The sequence below is a fragment of the Ascochyta rabiei genome, chromosome 1 (genome assembly GCF_004011695.2).
Source record: "Ascochyta rabiei chromosome 1, complete sequence".
In the NCBI taxonomy this organism is placed as follows: domain Eukaryota; kingdom Fungi; phylum Ascomycota; class Dothideomycetes; order Pleosporales; family Didymellaceae; genus Ascochyta; species Ascochyta rabiei.
In genome coordinates, this window is record NC_082405.1 from 3,221,234 (window position 1) to 3,237,122 (window position 15,889).

General features: G+C 60.3%; 9 protein-coding genes across 9 annotated transcripts, besides 12 other annotated features; 3 read left to right on the top strand and 6 right to left on the bottom strand.

The window, feature by feature from the left end:
- Positions 1-436: 436 nt before the first annotated feature.
- On the top strand, positions 437-1,720 carry EKO05_0000983 (uncharacterized protein; the record flags this gene model as incomplete). Its single annotated transcript, XM_038944852.1, has 1 exon — positions 437-1,720. One exon carries the CDS (start codon positions 437-439, stop codon positions 1,718-1,720), a length of 1,284 nt encoding a protein of 427 aa, XP_038803522.1.
- A 788-nt stretch (positions 1,721-2,508) lies between these two features.
- On the bottom strand, positions 2,509-3,695 carry EKO05_0000984 (uncharacterized protein; the record flags this gene model as incomplete). Its single annotated transcript, XM_038936567.1, has 3 exons — positions 2,509-2,802; positions 2,853-3,536; positions 3,588-3,695. The coding sequence occupies 3 exons, from the start codon at positions 3,693-3,695 to the stop codon at positions 2,509-2,511; spliced, it is 1,086 nt and encodes a 361-aa protein (XP_038803523.1).
- A 246-nt stretch (positions 3,696-3,941) lies between these two features.
- On the bottom strand, positions 3,942-5,639 carry EKO05_0000985 (uncharacterized protein; the record flags this gene model as incomplete). The annotated part of the gene is made up of 4 exons (XM_059635545.1): positions 3,942-4,970; positions 5,024-5,185; positions 5,256-5,484; positions 5,536-5,639. 4 exons carry the CDS (start codon positions 5,637-5,639, stop codon positions 3,942-3,944), a joined length of 1,524 nt encoding a protein of 507 aa, XP_059491528.1.
- A 781-nt stretch (positions 5,640-6,420) lies between these two features.
- On the bottom strand, positions 6,421-6,711 carry EKO05_0000986 (uncharacterized protein; the record flags this gene model as incomplete). Its single annotated transcript, XM_059635546.1, has 1 exon — positions 6,421-6,711. One exon carries the CDS (start codon positions 6,709-6,711, stop codon positions 6,421-6,423), a length of 291 nt encoding a protein of 96 aa, XP_059491529.1.
- Positions 6,712-6,849: 138 nt separating this feature from the next.
- EKO05_0000987 (uncharacterized protein) lies at positions 6,850-7,129 on the bottom strand (the record flags this gene model as incomplete). The annotated part of the gene is made up of 2 exons (XM_038936562.2): positions 6,850-7,010; positions 7,063-7,129. The coding sequence occupies 2 exons, from the start codon at positions 7,127-7,129 to the stop codon at positions 6,850-6,852; spliced, it is 228 nt and encodes a 75-aa protein (XP_038803525.2).
- A 950-nt stretch (positions 7,130-8,079) lies between these two features.
- EKO05_0000988 (uncharacterized protein) lies at positions 8,080-8,569 on the bottom strand (the record flags this gene model as incomplete). The annotated part of the gene is made up of 3 exons (XM_038937054.1): positions 8,080-8,271; positions 8,320-8,511; positions 8,567-8,569. 3 exons carry the CDS (start codon positions 8,567-8,569, stop codon positions 8,080-8,082), a joined length of 387 nt encoding a protein of 128 aa, XP_038803526.1.
- Positions 8,570-9,239: 670 nt separating this feature from the next.
- Positions 9,240-9,292: a tandem repeat.
- Positions 9,293-9,298: 6 nt separating this feature from the next.
- Positions 9,299-11,289, top strand: EKO05_0000989 (uncharacterized protein; the record flags this gene model as incomplete). Its single annotated transcript, XM_038936670.2, has 3 exons — positions 9,299-9,416; positions 9,477-9,568; positions 9,625-11,289. The coding sequence occupies 3 exons, from the start codon at positions 9,299-9,301 to the stop codon at positions 11,287-11,289; spliced, it is 1,875 nt and encodes a 624-aa protein (XP_038803527.2).
- A 138-nt stretch (positions 11,290-11,427) lies between these two features.
- Positions 11,428-11,452: a tandem repeat.
- A 110-nt stretch (positions 11,453-11,562) lies between these two features.
- Positions 11,563-12,193: a mobile genetic element.
- EKO05_0000990 (uncharacterized protein) lies at positions 12,067-13,583 on the bottom strand (the record flags this gene model as incomplete). Its single annotated transcript, XM_038944853.2, has 2 exons — positions 12,067-13,281; positions 13,545-13,583. The coding sequence occupies 2 exons, from the start codon at positions 13,581-13,583 to the stop codon at positions 12,067-12,069; spliced, it is 1,254 nt and encodes a 417-aa protein (XP_038803528.2).
- Positions 12,379-12,425: a tandem repeat.
- Positions 12,426-12,434: a tandem repeat.
- Positions 12,654-12,726: a tandem repeat.
- Positions 13,583-13,627: a tandem repeat.
- Positions 13,628-13,674: 47 nt separating this feature from the next.
- On the top strand, positions 13,675-15,609 carry EKO05_0000991 (uncharacterized protein; the record flags this gene model as incomplete). Its single annotated transcript, XM_038936689.2, has 4 exons — positions 13,675-13,942; positions 13,995-14,160; positions 14,214-14,277; positions 14,635-15,609. 4 exons carry the CDS (start codon positions 13,675-13,677, stop codon positions 15,607-15,609), a joined length of 1,473 nt encoding a protein of 490 aa, XP_038803529.2.
- Positions 13,747-13,803: a tandem repeat.
- Positions 13,880-13,915: a tandem repeat.
- Positions 14,053-14,084: a tandem repeat.
- Positions 14,299-14,594: a tandem repeat.
- A 203-nt stretch (positions 15,610-15,812) lies between the features above and the next one.
- Positions 15,813-15,840: a tandem repeat.
- Positions 15,841-15,889: the final 49 nt, after the last annotated feature.

Sequence of the window (15,889 nt, forward strand, 5' to 3'; positions counted from 1 at the left end):
ATTCTTTGGCGCGTTTGCCATTCTTGCTCAATTACAATAGCTTCCAACATTGCGACGCTCTTGCTTGTCTCATAAGCAGTACGGTCTTATGGGAAGAACCAATTGGTGCTTGTTGAAATACCAGATTCTGAAGGTGAAATGGGGTGTTCAGTGTACAAGTTTGTGTCAAAGTCCTCAACGTCATCGCTACGAAGTAAGCTACAGACGACGCTACTGCAGGTACGCCCCGAACCTTACGCGTCCGGACGTTGCCCCGCATCATAGATGTCGGGTGAATAACACCAAATTCCAAATCAAGACTTGAAGCTGCCGAACGTAGACTCGACATAGTCACTGTGAAATCATAGGAAGGACAGGCAATACTTGGATGTTGCTTCCATCTGAAGACCGCCAGTCAGTTGACCGCGTATCTCGACTTCATTGAGTCGCGTCCAACATGAAGTCTATACTGGCATTAGCTTTTGGCTTGCTCGCAGTCACGGCTGGGCAAGTCACCTTCCAGAATTCGTCACAAACTATCTTGCGCACGGATTCCGGCTCCTACGGTCCAGAGATTGAGGAAGTCCACTACTACTACGAACAATGGCCTATTGGTATCGCCGTGTCATCCACAGGCCGCATCTTTGCATCTTATACTCGCGGCAACTACACGTTCACGCTCGGTGAAACAGTCAACAAGACTACTGAGCGTCCATACCCGTCTGCGAGTCTGAACCTCCCAGTCAGCCAGCTCAACACAACCTGGAATGGCATCATGTTTGGAAGCGGAAACAGCACCGGCTTAATATCCGTGCAGGCTGTATACATTACCCCAGCAAGCTCTCAGCGCCCTGAGACACTGTGGGTGGTTGACACTGGCCGGCCGACCATCATGGACTCGAGTGGTGCACCGACTATGCCATATGCGCAACCCGGTGGACCAAAGATCATCGGCATCAATTTGGCAAACGACACAGTTTACGCAACATACACGTTCCCTTCGTCGGTACATTTTCCAGACTCGTACATGAACGATATCCGCTTCGATCTGCGCACGAATGCTACACATTCAGGACAAGGTGTGGCATACATTGTCGATAGCAGTGACGAAGGACGACCAGGCTTCATCATGCTCGATCTTGGAACTGGTGAAAGCTGGCGGCGACTCACCCAACATCCAAGTGTCCTCCGTGTCGACCGCGATGTACCCAGCTACCAAGGACGCCCTTTCTACCAGAAGACGATCGGGATTCCCATCCAAACACTGCGCGAAGGTCTGGATGGTCTGCAACTTTCGCCAGATGGCTCTCGCCTTTACTACTCCGCGCTGACTACAAACTACCTTTACAGCATCCCGACTGCCAATCTCCTTGCTTCCCCGACTGATCCCTTGGTCGAGATCGCGGCTGCGAGCAACGTTACCAATCACGGCCAGCGCGGTGGCAACGCCAATGGTTTTGAGGGCGACTCAAATGGGTTGATCTACCAACTCATGCCAGAGCACAACGCTATCTACTACTACAATCCTGAGGATCTGCAGACGCATCCGTTTGTGAGGGACCCTAGGATCATCTGGCCAGACGGTGCGAGCATTGCTGCAGATGGCTACATCTACATGAACATCAACCAACTACCGTACCAGCCGATGTGGAACAATGGAACAGACTTGAGGACATGGCCAGGTGCGGTGTTGAGGTGCAAGTTGCCAGACGATGGGACAAAGATCTCGACGCTGGGATAGATGTGGGTTGTGTAATTTGGAGTGGACTATTACAGGTATTTATTTAGACTCCTGGACTCTGTGCCTATTTAAAGAATGTGGAGTGTGTCCCTCTTCTTCCGAGTGTTGGTAGATGTCTGCAACTCGCTCCTACGCCGACTCGTCCAAACTCGCTAGATGTGATATATTCTCGCAAGCCATTACAGCACAGTGTGTGGTGTATTTATGCTTTGTTGGTGTGTGCTATTCAAATCTTGCTGTGATGCATCAATTTGCCACGCCACTTTCTTCCTGATGACTAGATGTTCGTCGCCATTGGTGCGTTGTTCCTATGATGGTTCATCTCCAGCCAGGTCAGGTCAGGTCAGCTAATTCGACATGATCAGATTGACCTGGCGCCTGCGAAGCATTCCCGGGAGACTGGAAGCACCCCAAAGCCGCTCGTGTGGTGCATTTTCGACCTGCGGTGGGGTGGCGCGGTTAGCGAAGCCGGTCCTTGATACAAAAGCTCTGGTGTCTACGACGAGGCTGGATGCGCGGATGATTCTGTAAGGTTCACGACGGCTGATCTCCAGTGCGTTGATCGCTCTATTACAACGTGTTTGGAGACTGGCGGCCCATACAGCACAAGTGGCGCAGCGTCCTTGATGTGGCGGCACCTGTCGATAGCAGTGTGCAAGCAGGAGGGACGAGGAGAAAAGGCTTAGGACGCAAAGCGGCATCATAACATGAAAATTGCAGCGTGAATCAATCCCAGTGCCTTGTTTGTACGCGGTCGCTCGGCCTCGATTTCGTCCATGGACCAGAAGCTACAGCTTGCTCGCCCTCCTCTGCTCGCCCAGCGTGACGACCAACTTCCCAAACTGCCGCGCACTGCGCATATCCTCGAACAGCCCGTCGATCTTCTCGATATCCAGACCGTGCACGCTGCGGCTCACCACAGGCCTGAGCTGCTTCTCGCGCACAAACGCAACCATGTCTGCGAACTCGGTGCGCGAGCCCATGGTGGAGCCGCGCACTTCGATGTTGCGCAGGACGGCGCTCATCAGGAAGTCCATCTTCGGCGAGAGCGTCATGCCGTAGATGGAGATGATGCCGCCGGGCTGGGTGGTTAGGCAGTGTTCTGGCGAGGGGTCGCGGGGACGTTACGTACCTTGAGCAGTCTACTCCCCTTGCTGACGACATCACCGCCGGCGCCGTCCACGATGGCATCGAGATAGTTCCGGTGTGCGGGGAGCAGGGATTGCAGCTTCTTGTCCCAGTCTTTTTCTCGGTAGCTGACGCCGCCCTTGGCGCCCAGCCGCACTGCTTTGTCGATCTTGGCCTGGTCGCTGGACGTCACGAAGACGTTGCATCCCTCCGCCACACCGAACAACAGCACCATCAGCGCCACGCCGCCTCCGATCCCCGTCACGAGCAGGTTGCGCCCGCGCTGCGCGTTGTCGCCGCACTTGACGCGGAACGCGCGCCACGCGGTCAAGCCGGTGAGAGGCAGCGCCGCGGCCTCGTCGTCGCTCAAGTGCGGCGGACAGACCTCCAGCTCGCCTTTATCGAGCACGATGCTCTCGGCCAGCGTGCCCGCCGGGTTGCTCTTCGTGCCGCCGAGGATCGCGTACCCCTTGGGTGCTTCCGGGCCGTCGGGGGATGACGTCCACCCGGTCCCGGGGTTCAGCAGTACGCGCGCGTTGAGCCAGGGTTTGGCGCCGGCGCCGCTGGAAGTGACGATGCCCACCCCGTCGGCGAGGAGCGGGACGCCGAAAGTGGTCCCCGGGTAGAGGTGTTGCCGGATGAAGAGGTCGCGGTGGTTGAGGGCGGCGGCGGTGAGGGTTATCACAGCCTGGAGGGGGGGTTAACGGGAGTAGAGTGGAAAAGGGGAGGGCCAGCCTACCTCGTTCTCTCTTGGCGACGGTTCCGGGATGGTGATTTTCTCGAGGGGGTAGTAGACTTTTCCTGGCTTGCCGTCGATTTTCTTGATGGCGATTGCGGACGGCATCATGGAGGGCGCCGAGGCAGCGGGTTGTGGGGGTTTTGTCTCACGGCTGGTGGTGGACGCAACCGACGCGGACCTCGGCTCGCTCCCGCTCAAGTGGGTCGGCCATGCGGGGGAGCGAGGTGGCAGGGGCAGGGATGCTCGCTTTGTTATCTCGCATCTGCAGTGGGTCCTTGATGATTACAAAACGTTTGTTCGAATGAGTAGATACTTGTAGATACAGACGCACACATCGCTGCTGATCTTCTCCCATCACGGCCTCCACTGGAACGAGGGGTGCCTCCAATCCAAATCCTCAATCTCGCCCGCCGATTTGCCCGCCAGCTCAGCGTCGACGTCGACCTGCGCGCGCTTGCTGTTGCTCTTCTTCATCCACATCAACAGCAAAACACCCAGGACGAGGATGGCGCTGCTGGTCGCCAGGTTCAGTCCGTTGCCGATGCGGTAGTTGGGGCCGTCAAAGGGCAGGAAACTCCACGTCGAGATGAGACCGCCGACGTTGCCGAACATGACGATGGTGCCAATGGCAGAAGCGCGCGCCGTGTCTGTGACGACGTTGGCGGAGCCCTGCGCGTTGCAGAGGGCGCCGAAGGAGAAGGCGCCTGACGCGATGATGAAGGTGGCTCCGTAGCGCACTTGAGGCTCGCTGCTGGCGAGGAACATGATGTAGCCGACCATCATCAGCGGCGCGCCGGCGACCATGAAGATGGTGCGTCGGTCGTAGCGCCAGCTGAGGAAGGGGAACAGCAGCGTGAAGAATGCGCCCACAATGTACGGTGGGACAGTGCGCAGCTGCTGGTAGACGACCGTGTTCTTTGGGTAGATTGTTCGCACAATGGTAGGCGCGAAGAAGGCAAGGCCCTGCACGGTGATGTTGTCGAGGAGGAAGATGGCTGATGTCGCCAGTATGACTGGGTTGAAGATGCCGCGGAACGTCTTCTTCCTGTCCAGCTTGTCGATGACCTCGTGCTGTCCCACGCGCTCAGACTTGACGCGAGCAACGGCCAAGTCCTTCTCCTCCTGTGTGAGCCACCTGGCCGTCTCCGGTCGGTCGGTCAGCGTGAAGAACGAGATGAGCGCAAGCAGACATGTGACAATGCCCTCGATTGCGAAGATCATCCTCCAGCGGTGCAGGGACCCGAAGTGGTCTAGCGTCAGAATGGCAGATGCCAACAAACCACCAAAAGCACCAGCGAGAGGCGCCATGACAATGTAGAGCGACAGACGGAAGGCGAGCTCAGATCGGCGGTAGAACCTAGACATGTAGAAGGCAATTCCCGGCTTTTGCTGAAGTCAGCGCGTGAGCAAGTGGGTGGGTGCAAGACGATACGTACCAGCATGCCAGCTTCGAAGATGCCGAGCACGAAGCGGACGCCACATATGCTGTGGATGTCATGGACAAACGCAGTGCCGATAGACGCAATACCGAAGCACAGCGATGTAACAGGAATGAACCATCCAGGGCCCATCCACTTGCAGCAAATATTGGAGGGAATCTTCTCGCTGTCAGCCAGGGAAGTGGACAAACGCAGCGTGCGACGCCTTGGTACATGCCCAGGAACTCACCTCGAAGATGATGTAACTGATGTAGAAGATGGACAAGACCTGGTTGTAGTCGTAGCCCTTCAATCCCAGGTCCTTTTCAAGACCGGCCAGACGCGCATTGCCGATGTTGGCACGGTCAATGAAGCAGAAGAGATACAGCAGCGCGACCGTGGGGATGATGTAGCAGTCGATCTTCCACCTCAGCTTGGCCTCGGCCTTGGGGTCGAATGTGAGCAGCGCATTGCCGTAGCTGTGCTGGTTAGTCTACGTCGACACCAATGGAGTCGTTGGGGAGTCGCACACGTCAGTCGCTGTGTGGCCGTGCTCGGCGACGGTGTGCGTGTTATCGCTCTTGAGGTCCTCGTGCAGGCTCGTGGTGTTCTTGTCGAGGTGGTCGTCAGACATGGCGTGTAGCGACGAGCGAGTGAGACGGTCTTGGGCGAGGGCAACTCGAAACGGAGCTCCGTCCTTTCTTTATACCTCTACCGCTGGCCATGCATCCAGACATGATTAGCTGCCCTTGGCGGCAGCCGCTTTGCTCGAAGCTCGAGCGCTAGCCGGCCGTGATCTATGGGCCTGCTAGCTGCTCCCGGCAAGGTGCAGCGCTTGGTAGCGAAACCTGGGCCACTCACACACCGCCCACGCGGGGACCCCACAGTCTGGGGTATCTAGACACAGCCGGCTGTTGGTAACGGGTTCGGCAGGCAGCGTCGGTACTTGGTGTTGCGAAACCCAGAGGTGCACAGTCGTGTGCTGGGAGTCGGTGCCAACTTCACAGCATCGGAATCAAAACAAGCACCGCACAGCGGAAGCGGAAGCGGGAAACTTTCCGACCACGCAGTAGTTAGCCACTCGTAATCCCACAATTCCATGCGCAATCCGGAGGAGCACACAGCCAGAACAACGGCTCGACTGTACGAATACAGACGCGCCGCCGAGAAGAGGGATTGTACACGTGCAAAGAGGCTCGACGATAGCTTTGTCTGGAGTGGGAGCGTGGGTGAGCGAGAGCTAGATGTGCACCTTGGTGCGGGAGGGGAAGCGGGATCTTCGCGGCTCCGTTGAAGCTGGAGAGTCTAGGTAGAGTGTGGTACGTATGTACGGCATCTTCCGCACGGGGTGCTTCGCGAAAACATCCAGCGTTCCGCAACTCACTCACCACTCTCGACTGCGCACATCAAATCCTTCATGACCTGCAGTTGAGTGAGATCGTCTTCGCTGTCAGCTGGTGGAACCCCTTGGCGCCGTTCTCCAGATCCATGTAGCTTCCTCGCTCGCTGTACACTAGCTCGCCGTGCCGCGTCGCATCGGCCATGAGTAGGGTGACGGAGCGGGCTGGTACGTCTGCGGGTTGCAGGTTGTCTCTTATCGCGCAGAGTACCGCGGGGGATAGGATACCGGTGTCGGTCCAGGAGGGCGCGATGGCGTTGATGCGGATGGGCAGTTGGGGGTGCAAGTGGGCTGCTAGAGAGGGCATCAGGCCGAGAACTGCGTATTTGGTTATTGCGTGTGTGCGTAGAACTACGGACGAAGCTTACTGTAGACTGTCACAGGGCACCGTATCCACCGTGCGTTGGCGTTGAAATGCATCAAACAACCCTCGGCAAGGCGATACTCACAGTTCGACCTGTTGCTTCCAGTCCGTCACATCGACTTTGGAGACGGGTACGGAAGCCGCGTTAGGCTCAGGAAGCGGGTTGAGGTCGCTGGCATAGACCTCACCGCCATGTTGGACGATACGGCGAAGGGTTGCGAGATCGATGCCAGACGACGCGCCTAACACACGTGAACGGGTGGTTTGCAGGAGTAGAGCTGAGGGCGTGCAGACCAGTGATGAGCACGACCTGATCCTTGATTTGGTCAAGGTCGCTGTCTGAGATGGTGAAGCTCGTCATGTTTGCGGCTTGAAGTGGAGCCTGGCAGTAGCTGAAAGGGGAATGGAAGATTTTCCAGGCCTGTACATGGAACGAATGTCGAGCAGCTCAGACTAGTATCAATGAATATTGCTCACTGCACGTAGTTCCACATCTTGGGAGAAGCAGCTTCGTTGTTGTAGTTGGCTTCGAGTAAGCTTACGGTGCTCGACCCCGCTCTAGCGTTGGAACCACTAACCTTGAAGGTAATCATCAAGTCAAAAACCCATGTTTTAGAATTGCCTTCATTTGGGCACGCGGGCGGCACAGCAATTTCAAGGAACATGCTCGCGATCGTAGAGGGACCAGGTTGTTCTGCATAGCCAGAGACCATCCCAACGCAGCTGCGATGTATCTATCGTTTGCAGCATTGTAGAGCGCGTGCATGGCAATACTAATTTTGCGTGTTGTTGTGTACCTTCAAGTGCGGAGATGGAGGAGAGTGCAGCTTACTCGTGTTATGCAGGATAGGATCCAGGCCCTCCCTGTGCTGGTTCAGTAGCAGTGGTAAGAGGATGTACGTGTATTTCTGAGTGGGTTGGCCGCGTTGGGTACCTGAAGGTGCGCAAGTGATGGAGTGGAGGGAGCAGCCAAGAGGCACTCAACAGCGAACGACCGCGTACTCGTGAATGGTTGGTGGTGCTGTGGTAGCTTGCTTGGCAACCGCGTTTTAGATTTCTACATGGAAGCACAATACCAGCAATGACGAGCACCTCGCCGGTGACTTGACGTAGCCGGGAGGATATGCCAGCGTGCAGGGTATCCTTCGTATTCAGCACGTGTGAATGGCATGGGGTGCGCTGGTCGGTCGCTTCGTCGAGTGCGCGGGTAGCTCCGAAGTGGACGGGCGTGGGTACGTCAACAGGGCTGTCGAGTGTTCCGTGGGGTGCGCTGACGCTCCTCTCCTCGGCTTCACGTACTCGTGCAACCGCTCAAGCGTTGTTGGGACCACCGCCTCCCCTTCCACGTCCTCGCCCACGTCCACGCGTGCCCCTGCCTCCCCGGTCTCCGCGATGGTCGCCTCGCGAGTGCATGCCGCCGCGTGCGCCTCTTTGGGCCTGGTCCTTGACCTGCTGGTCCTTGACGAGCTCGATGATCTCGTCGGGTACGCGCAGGTACTTGATCTGCATGCCGTCAGGTTACGTAAGCCGCCCAGCGTCGATTGCACTGACCGTGCTGCCGCGGACGTAGATCTCAGGCAGCCTCATGAACTTGTCGCCGTCTGCGCTCGTCTGCACGACTTCTCGCAATGTGAGGTTCATCCATGTGTCGCAGTTGACCAGCAGGCCGTTGAGCGTCTCGCCGCTCTTGAGCTCGACGAGCATCGGGTGGCCGGTCGCGGCGGTGAGAAGGCCGAGTGGAAGCTGTGGCGCTGGTGAGTGAGTGCGGGAGGGGCGTGCAGGGCGCGTTGTGACGGACCATGTTGTCGTTATGTTGGGTCGTGATGAGCGCGTTGGGTCGTGATTGAGCGCGTTGAGTCGTGATGAGCGCGTTGGGTCGTGATGTGCGCGTTGGGCAGGAACTGCAAGTGCAAACAGATGACCTCAATCGCGGCGTCGATGTGGGCGGCTTTGGCTACACGAGGCGTCGCTGGCGCTGTCGTCCAGGTCGCCCACTGGGGATGAGGGGATCATCGACTGGCCCTGCCTGGTCCATGCACCGCGGACGCTTGGCTCAGCCCTAAGCACGCACAACGAGTCAACGACCACGCAGTCGGCCGCCGGCAACTCCCTCTCACTCTCAGCGTTCCTGGCGCTGCTGAAGCCGTTCGCGATGCACACACGGCCGCCTCAGGCAGGCTGTGCAGCTCATTGAAACACGTCCGGCTTGCTTTGTGCCGTTCAGCACTAGGTACGGCCCGCAGGCTCCCATCCATGGACTACCTACCGGTAGAAACGTGACCGGCAGCTGCGCCACACTCGCTGACTGTGACGTCTCCGCGTATCCGCCCGCCCTTCTGCCTGATGCTCAAGAACGGGGACGACGGCTCCCACGTCTCACCAGTCGCCGCGTCCGCTGTCTCTTGCGGTGGTGGCACGTCTGTCTACACCGCCTCCTTTTGCTGCTGTTCTCTTTGCGTCCTTGTCTTTGTCCAGCACCAGCACCAGCACCAGCACCAGCACCAGCACCAGCTCCAGCTCCAGCTCCAACATGCGCTCCTTCAAGGCCAAGGTGCTGTCAGCGGTTGCCTGTCTTGCACCCGCCCTGGCCGCTGCGCTTCCCGGCCACGCCGAGGTCGCGCGACCGCACCACGAGCCTTTGCAGCTAGGTACCGTCCCCTCTCGTGCCCAGCGCTGGCTGCCTCCAGGCACCTGCTAAGCGGCTGCAGACTTTCAGCAAAACTACGCGCAAGCAACCTTCCGCGTGCCCTGCCCTGGCTGTCTGGGCCAAGACCACACGGACCAGGATGACGAGTCACTTGTAAGGCCCGCGCAAGGCTTCTCTTCGTGTGTACCGCCCCGCTCACCCGCCTCCAGACCTTGAACTTCACCGCCCACACCCACGCCCACGCCTGTGGCTCTTCCAACATCACCATCAACGGTGTTCCCCTGCCCCAGCAATGGGAAGGTGACTACGCATCCGGCTCAGGCTCCTACCAGTACACCAGTCCTGCCGCCCTCCAGCATGACCGGCTTCCCCAACGCGACCTGGCCCTTGCATGGAACTCGACCTGTCTTCACGGTGACGCGGAGGCGGACGCGCCTGCTCAGATCCTGACGGTCAACATCAGGTCCATAGACGGCGTTCCTGTAAACACACCCTCCGGCTTTACCATCTCCTTCAAGCAAAACTCATCACCGCCCTCCCTGCTCAGACTTGACACCCAACCGGACCCTGCGCCTGAGCTGTCTGATATCTGGCGTGACCCCCCGGCCCATCTCCGCCTGGTCTTTGGCGATTCCGCAGACGCAAACCCCTATCTCCAAGACGAGATCCGAGAGCTCAGAGCCCTCCAAGCTGAACTCGAAGCGATCCAGCAGGCAGTAGCCAGCAAGAAGCAACACATCCACGCGCAGATCCGCAAGGAGACCAGGTGCTTTGCCGAAGAGTGGAAGCACTGCCACGGCCTTTCTTGCATTCTCAAGACAGTCGCCGGCAGAGCCCACGGCGCATGGCGAGTCGTCTATCTGCGCCTCCATCCTGACGATCAAGATAAAAACATGGGTCGTCCAGAGGCCTACGCATCGGCCCATGTTGGGTCGCAACGATACGGCAGCATCACGGCCGACTCCAGGGTGGAGTACCCAGACTCGGAGCCTCGCCCGTACGAAGGATCCACAGGGGAGCTCCCACCGCGACCCCAGCAGCGCCCAGCGCCTTACATGATTGCGCTGGAGGTCGCTCTCGGCATCCTCTGCTGCGGCTGTCTGGTCGCCGTCATCCGGCACAAGTGCTCCAGCCTGCGCACGCGCACAGAGCGCGCCGCCGACTACGAAGAGCGCTACAACGCACGCGTGTACAAGCGCGCGGCCCGCCGACACGCCTGGCGCAACTGGTGGCGCGGCAACTGGCGCAAGGACGCAGCGCGCATCGCCGACTACGAGGAAAAGCGCGCGCTGATGCAGGACCAGGAGAGCGTGCTGGAGAGCGCGATGCAGGAGGAGATACGGCAGCTGCGTGTGGCGCACAACATCGTCCACGACATCATCCGCGCCGAGGAGGGGCGGAGCTCGCCACCAGCGAACGCAGTCGGGGGGTGCACGTGTCGTCCCCGCTTCCCTCCAGCGCCTGCTTCCGTAGCCTCGACATCGACGTACCCGCCCTCGACGATGCCCGAAGCGCCGTCCCGCCCGCCGTCCCGCACCGACAGCCTCCCCAGCTACCGCTCACGGGCGCCCAGCGAGCCGCCAACGTACGAGGCGGAGGTGATTCCGTTTGTCGCCGACGGGTTCAGGCCGGTCGGGCCAGGGCGAGCCAGGACGCACTCCACCGACGGCAGCGCGTTCGCGCGGTCAGGGGAATACGCGTCGAGAGCGCGGGCGCGGAGCTACGCCGCGAGCTCGACTTCGCACGCCGAGAGCGGGCGCTGGACGCCCGACAGCAGCGTGGTGGACGTCAGCCCGCGGCCCAGCGCCGAGACGCTGCGGGATCTGCGGAGCATCTACACGTGCGAGGAGAGGGAGGAGAGCGAGGCGGAGTGAAGAAGCTTTTCCTTCGACACGATGTATTGGGATGGGGTTTGCGCGCTGTTGTTGGATGTAAGCGTTGTATTGGCGTTGTTGGATGTAAGCGTTGTATTGTCTTCTTTCTCTTCTTATCCCCACCACGCGCATGCAGCCTATGTATATATATATATATATACATGTTACCCATGGTTAATACTAATAGAAGCGTAATAACACTATCTAAGCTACTTGTTTCAGTCATGCTTCTATCTAGCTTCTGTCTAGCTTATTAGTCTATCCTAAGCACCCTCTATACTTCTCTATTTACAGAGTTGTAACCTCCCTAATAGTATACACAATAGAGTGGTGTTTAATACAGTGTACAGCAGAAGAAGAGATAGATTATAAAAAGGATTAATTTAGGCAAACGCAGCCTGTACTAGATTGTAGGTTATAGGCATAGCAGGATATATATACATATTACCTATAGTTAATACTAATAGAAGCGTAATAACACTATCTAAGCTACTTGTTTTAGTCATGCTTCTATCTAGCTTCTGTCTAGCTTATTAGTCTATCCTAAGCACCCTCTATACTTCTCTATTTACAGAGTTGTAACCTCCCTAATAGTATACACAATAGAGTGGTGTTTAATACAGTGTACAGCAGAAGAAGAGATGGGTTATAAAAAGGATTGATTCGGGCAAACGCGGCCCGTGCTAGATTGTGGGTCGTGGGCACAGCAGGCTACACAACGTCCATGGTCAGGTATCCTACACACGTATCCTACACACAGGCACAGCACCGCGTGCGCTACCTCCGCCGCAGGTACCAGTTGAAGGCCAGCTGGCCGGTCTCGATGGGGAAGGGGGTGGGGACCTCGGCGAGGCCTGGTCGGGCGACGGGATGCCGCAGATAGACGGCGGCGCAGATGTTCTGGTTGACCTCGAGGTAGCGGGGGATGAAGGCAAAGGCGCTCATGTAGTCGCGCGGGCGCCAGGGGGTGGCGTAGGGGGCGGCGGCGTTGCGGCGGTTCCAGGCCGAGGTGTGCTCGGTCTCGAGACGCAGCTTGTCAAAGGCCTGGCGCAGCTTGGCCTGGTCGGCGTCGCTGAAGAGGGGCTCCTCGGCGGGGTCGGGGGTGGCGGCGGCGGGGGGCGGGGCGGAGCGGGCGGCGAGCTGCGTCTTGAGGAAGTCGAACTGGGCGTCGAGGGTGGAGATGGACTCGGGCGAGGCGGAGCGCCACAGGCCGATGGCGCGCTTGACGGTCTGGCGGAAGGCGCGGAACTTCTGCTTGTCCTTTGCGCCGACGTCTTCGGCGAGAACGCCGTCGACGTCGGCCATGATGGTCTGCAGGTGGGCCTTCAGCTCGGCGGGGGTGGGCTCGTCGCGCTTCGAGGGCACGACGGCGTCGGCGGGGGGCTGGCGGGGGGTGTGGGCGGCGGCTTCGGCACGGGCGGCGGCGCGGGCGGCGGCCTTTTCCTTGGCGACGCGGCGGGCGGTGGAGGAGCGGTCCTTGCGGGCGCCCGTGGCGAACATGACGGAGCCGGGCTCGACCTGGAACATGTCGCCCGGGTTGAGCATGTAGCCGGGGAAGGGCATCTTCTTGCCGTTGACGCGGACCAGGCCGTGGACGCAGAACTGGCGGGCCTGGCGCACGCTGCTGGCGAAGAGGGCGCGGAAGACGGCCGTGTCGAGGCGGCGCTCGATGGGGTGGTAGGCCATCTGCATGTAGGGCGTCATGGGCGGGGCGCGGGCCTTCTTGTCGCTGTCGGCGCCCTGGCCGCGCCCGGCGGCCTGCTCGCTGCCGTCGTGGCGGGCGAGGTAGCGGTGGTCCATGGGCACGACGGCGGGCAGCGAGCGCTTGAACAGGCGCGCCCACTTCTTCTCGCGTATCTGCTCGCCGTGGTAGGCGCGCGTGTCGGCCTTGGCGGTCCATTTCTGCTGGAAGAAGGTGCGCGTGGCGACGTTGGGCGGGCGCAGCTGCGCGAGGCTGTACAGCGTCCAGCGCGACATGTCCTGGCGGATTTTCTGTCACCGTCAGCAGGGCGGGCGTGGGAGGGCGGGCGTGGGAGGGCGTGGGAGGGTAGGGCAGGGCAGGGCGTGACAGGACATGGCATGGCAGGACATGGCATGGCAGGACGCAGCAGGACAGGACGCAGCAGGACAGGACGCAGCAGGACAGGACGCAGCAGGACAGGACGCAGCAGGACAGGACGCAGCAGGACAGGACGCAGCAGGACAGGACCCAGCAAGACAGGTCACGTGAACGGAATGGCAGATGGCAGACGCACCAGCTTCTTGAGCGAGTGGAATCTCGGCTTCTTCCTCATGGCGGCGATGGGGGTCGTGGCGGTGGGTGGTGGTGACGGTGGTGACGAGGTCGTGGCCGGCCGTGGTCTACGACGGACGTCGGCCCCAGCGATGCATGGACGTCCAAAATCTCGAGCGCTAAGAAAATTCCCCACCCGAGCTCTCGCCCGCGCGACGCCTGCACCCTCGACGCCCTCGACGCCTGCACCCTCGACGCCCTCGACGCCCTCGCCGCCCTCGCCTCACCACCGCCGTGCCCTTTTGCCCAACTCCCCCTGGACCGCCCAATTCCCCCCCCCGCGACCCAGACACACGCCCGCCATGGCCGACACCGCCGCCGCCGCCGCCGCCGAGGTCAAGCCCGCCGAGGCGCCCAAGAGTGAGCTGCGCGCACCTCCGCACACAAACTCTGCACCACTGACGCCCAGCAGCAGCCACCGAGGGCGAGGAGATCCTGCGCCTCAACGGCAGCGACGCCAAGCCAGACCGCCGCGACCGCCGCGATGACCGCGACCGCGACCACCGAGGCGGCCGAGGAGCTCGTGGAGGCCGTGGACGCGGAGGCCCCCGCGGCGGAGGAGGCTTCAAGAACAGAAAGTGCGTCGCTGCCCTGCCGCCCTCCCTCCGTCCAACCCTGCTGACTGACCCAGGGCGCGCAACAACGAGTTCGAGGACCTGCCCGAGACTGACGACCCCGTCGAGATCCGCAACCAGGTCAGTCTCTCCCTACCTAGTCTCTGCCTCTTCGACTCTACCTTTGCCTAGTCTCTGCCTCCCCGACTCTCCTCTGCCTAGTCTCTGCCTCCCCGACTCTCCTCTGCCTAGTCTCTGCCTCCCCGACTCTCCTCTGCCTAGTCTCTGCCTCCCCGACTCTCCTCTGCCTAGTCTCTGCCTCCCCGACTCTCCTCTGCCTAGTCTCTGCCTCCCCGACTCTCCTCTGCCTAGTCTCTGCCTCCCCGACTCTCCTCTGCCTAGTCTCTGCCTCTGCCTAGTCTCTGCCTCTGCCTAGTCTCTGCCTCTGCCTCTGCCTCCCCGACCCTTGCCTCCTGCTGACCCTTCCCTCCCCCCCAGGTCGAATTCTACTTCTCCACCCACAACCTCGTCACCGACGAACACCTCTTCAAGGAGCTCGACGGCCCCAAGAACCGCCCCGTCAGCATCAAGCACATCGCCGACTTCAAGCGCATGCGTCGCTTCCAGCCCTACTCCGCCATCGTCGCCGCCCTGCGCGAGAGCAAGGACCTGCTGGTCGTGGACGACGGCGACTTCAGCGGCCCCGGCAACGAGGCCGTCAAGCGCAAGGAGCCCCTCTCCGTCCCGACCAAGGACGACGACGAGAAGAACCCGCCCTCGACCTCGGACCTCTTCTTCCGCCTGCAGCGCGCCTCCTCCAACGACCTCGGCCGCAGCGCCTACGTCAAGGGCTTCGGCGACCCCGAGGCCGGCCAGATTGCCCTCGAGCAATTCTTCCGTCCCTTCGGCGCCGTCATGGTCCGCAAGCGCCGCGAGGCCGACGGCACCTTCAAGGGCAGCGTCTTCGTCGAGTTCGACACCGAGGACAGCCAGAAGCAGTTCCTCGCCCTCGACCCGGCCCCCAAGTTCAACGACAACGCCCTGACCATCATGGGCAAGAAGGAGTACTCGGAGATGAAGTGCAAGGAAAAGGGCATCAAGCCCGAGTGGGAGCGCTCCGACGAGAGGCGCGAGCACCGCGACGGCCGCGACAACCGGTCTGGCGGCCGCGGTGCTCGGGGTGGCCGCGGAGGCCGCGGTGCCCGTGGAGGACGCGGCGGCCGCGACGACCGCAACCGCCGCGACACGCGCTCTCGCCGCGACCGCAGCCGCTCTGTGGACGGCGACGACTGGAAGGACCGCCGCGACCGCTTCCAGAGCGGCAAGGACGACCAGTCCAAGGAGTCCAAGCCGATCGAGCGCGACGCCCACGGCGTCCCCGTCGTCCAGGATACGAGCAACAAGCGCAAGGCCGACGACGACGCTGGTGGCGAGGACAAGAAGAGCAAGCTGGAGATCAAGGAGGACGCCTAGACAGCGAACCAAGGGGGTGGGCCGCACCTGCCTACGTAGGCAGCCGGCTGAAAAGGAGACATGCAGGCGTGAGCATCTCCCAGTGGATGTGGAGGATTGCATACACGGCGTTTGGGCTCTTCATTTCCTTTTGTTGCCATGGTCGCGATACCATTACGATAGGACTGGGTTGGAAAAGTATCATCCTCCTATACATGTACGTAGTCTCCTCACGTCTCGTCACGTCTCGTCCAAGTCTGCAAACCACGCAAGACCGCGAACTGCGAATGAAGAGAGTACG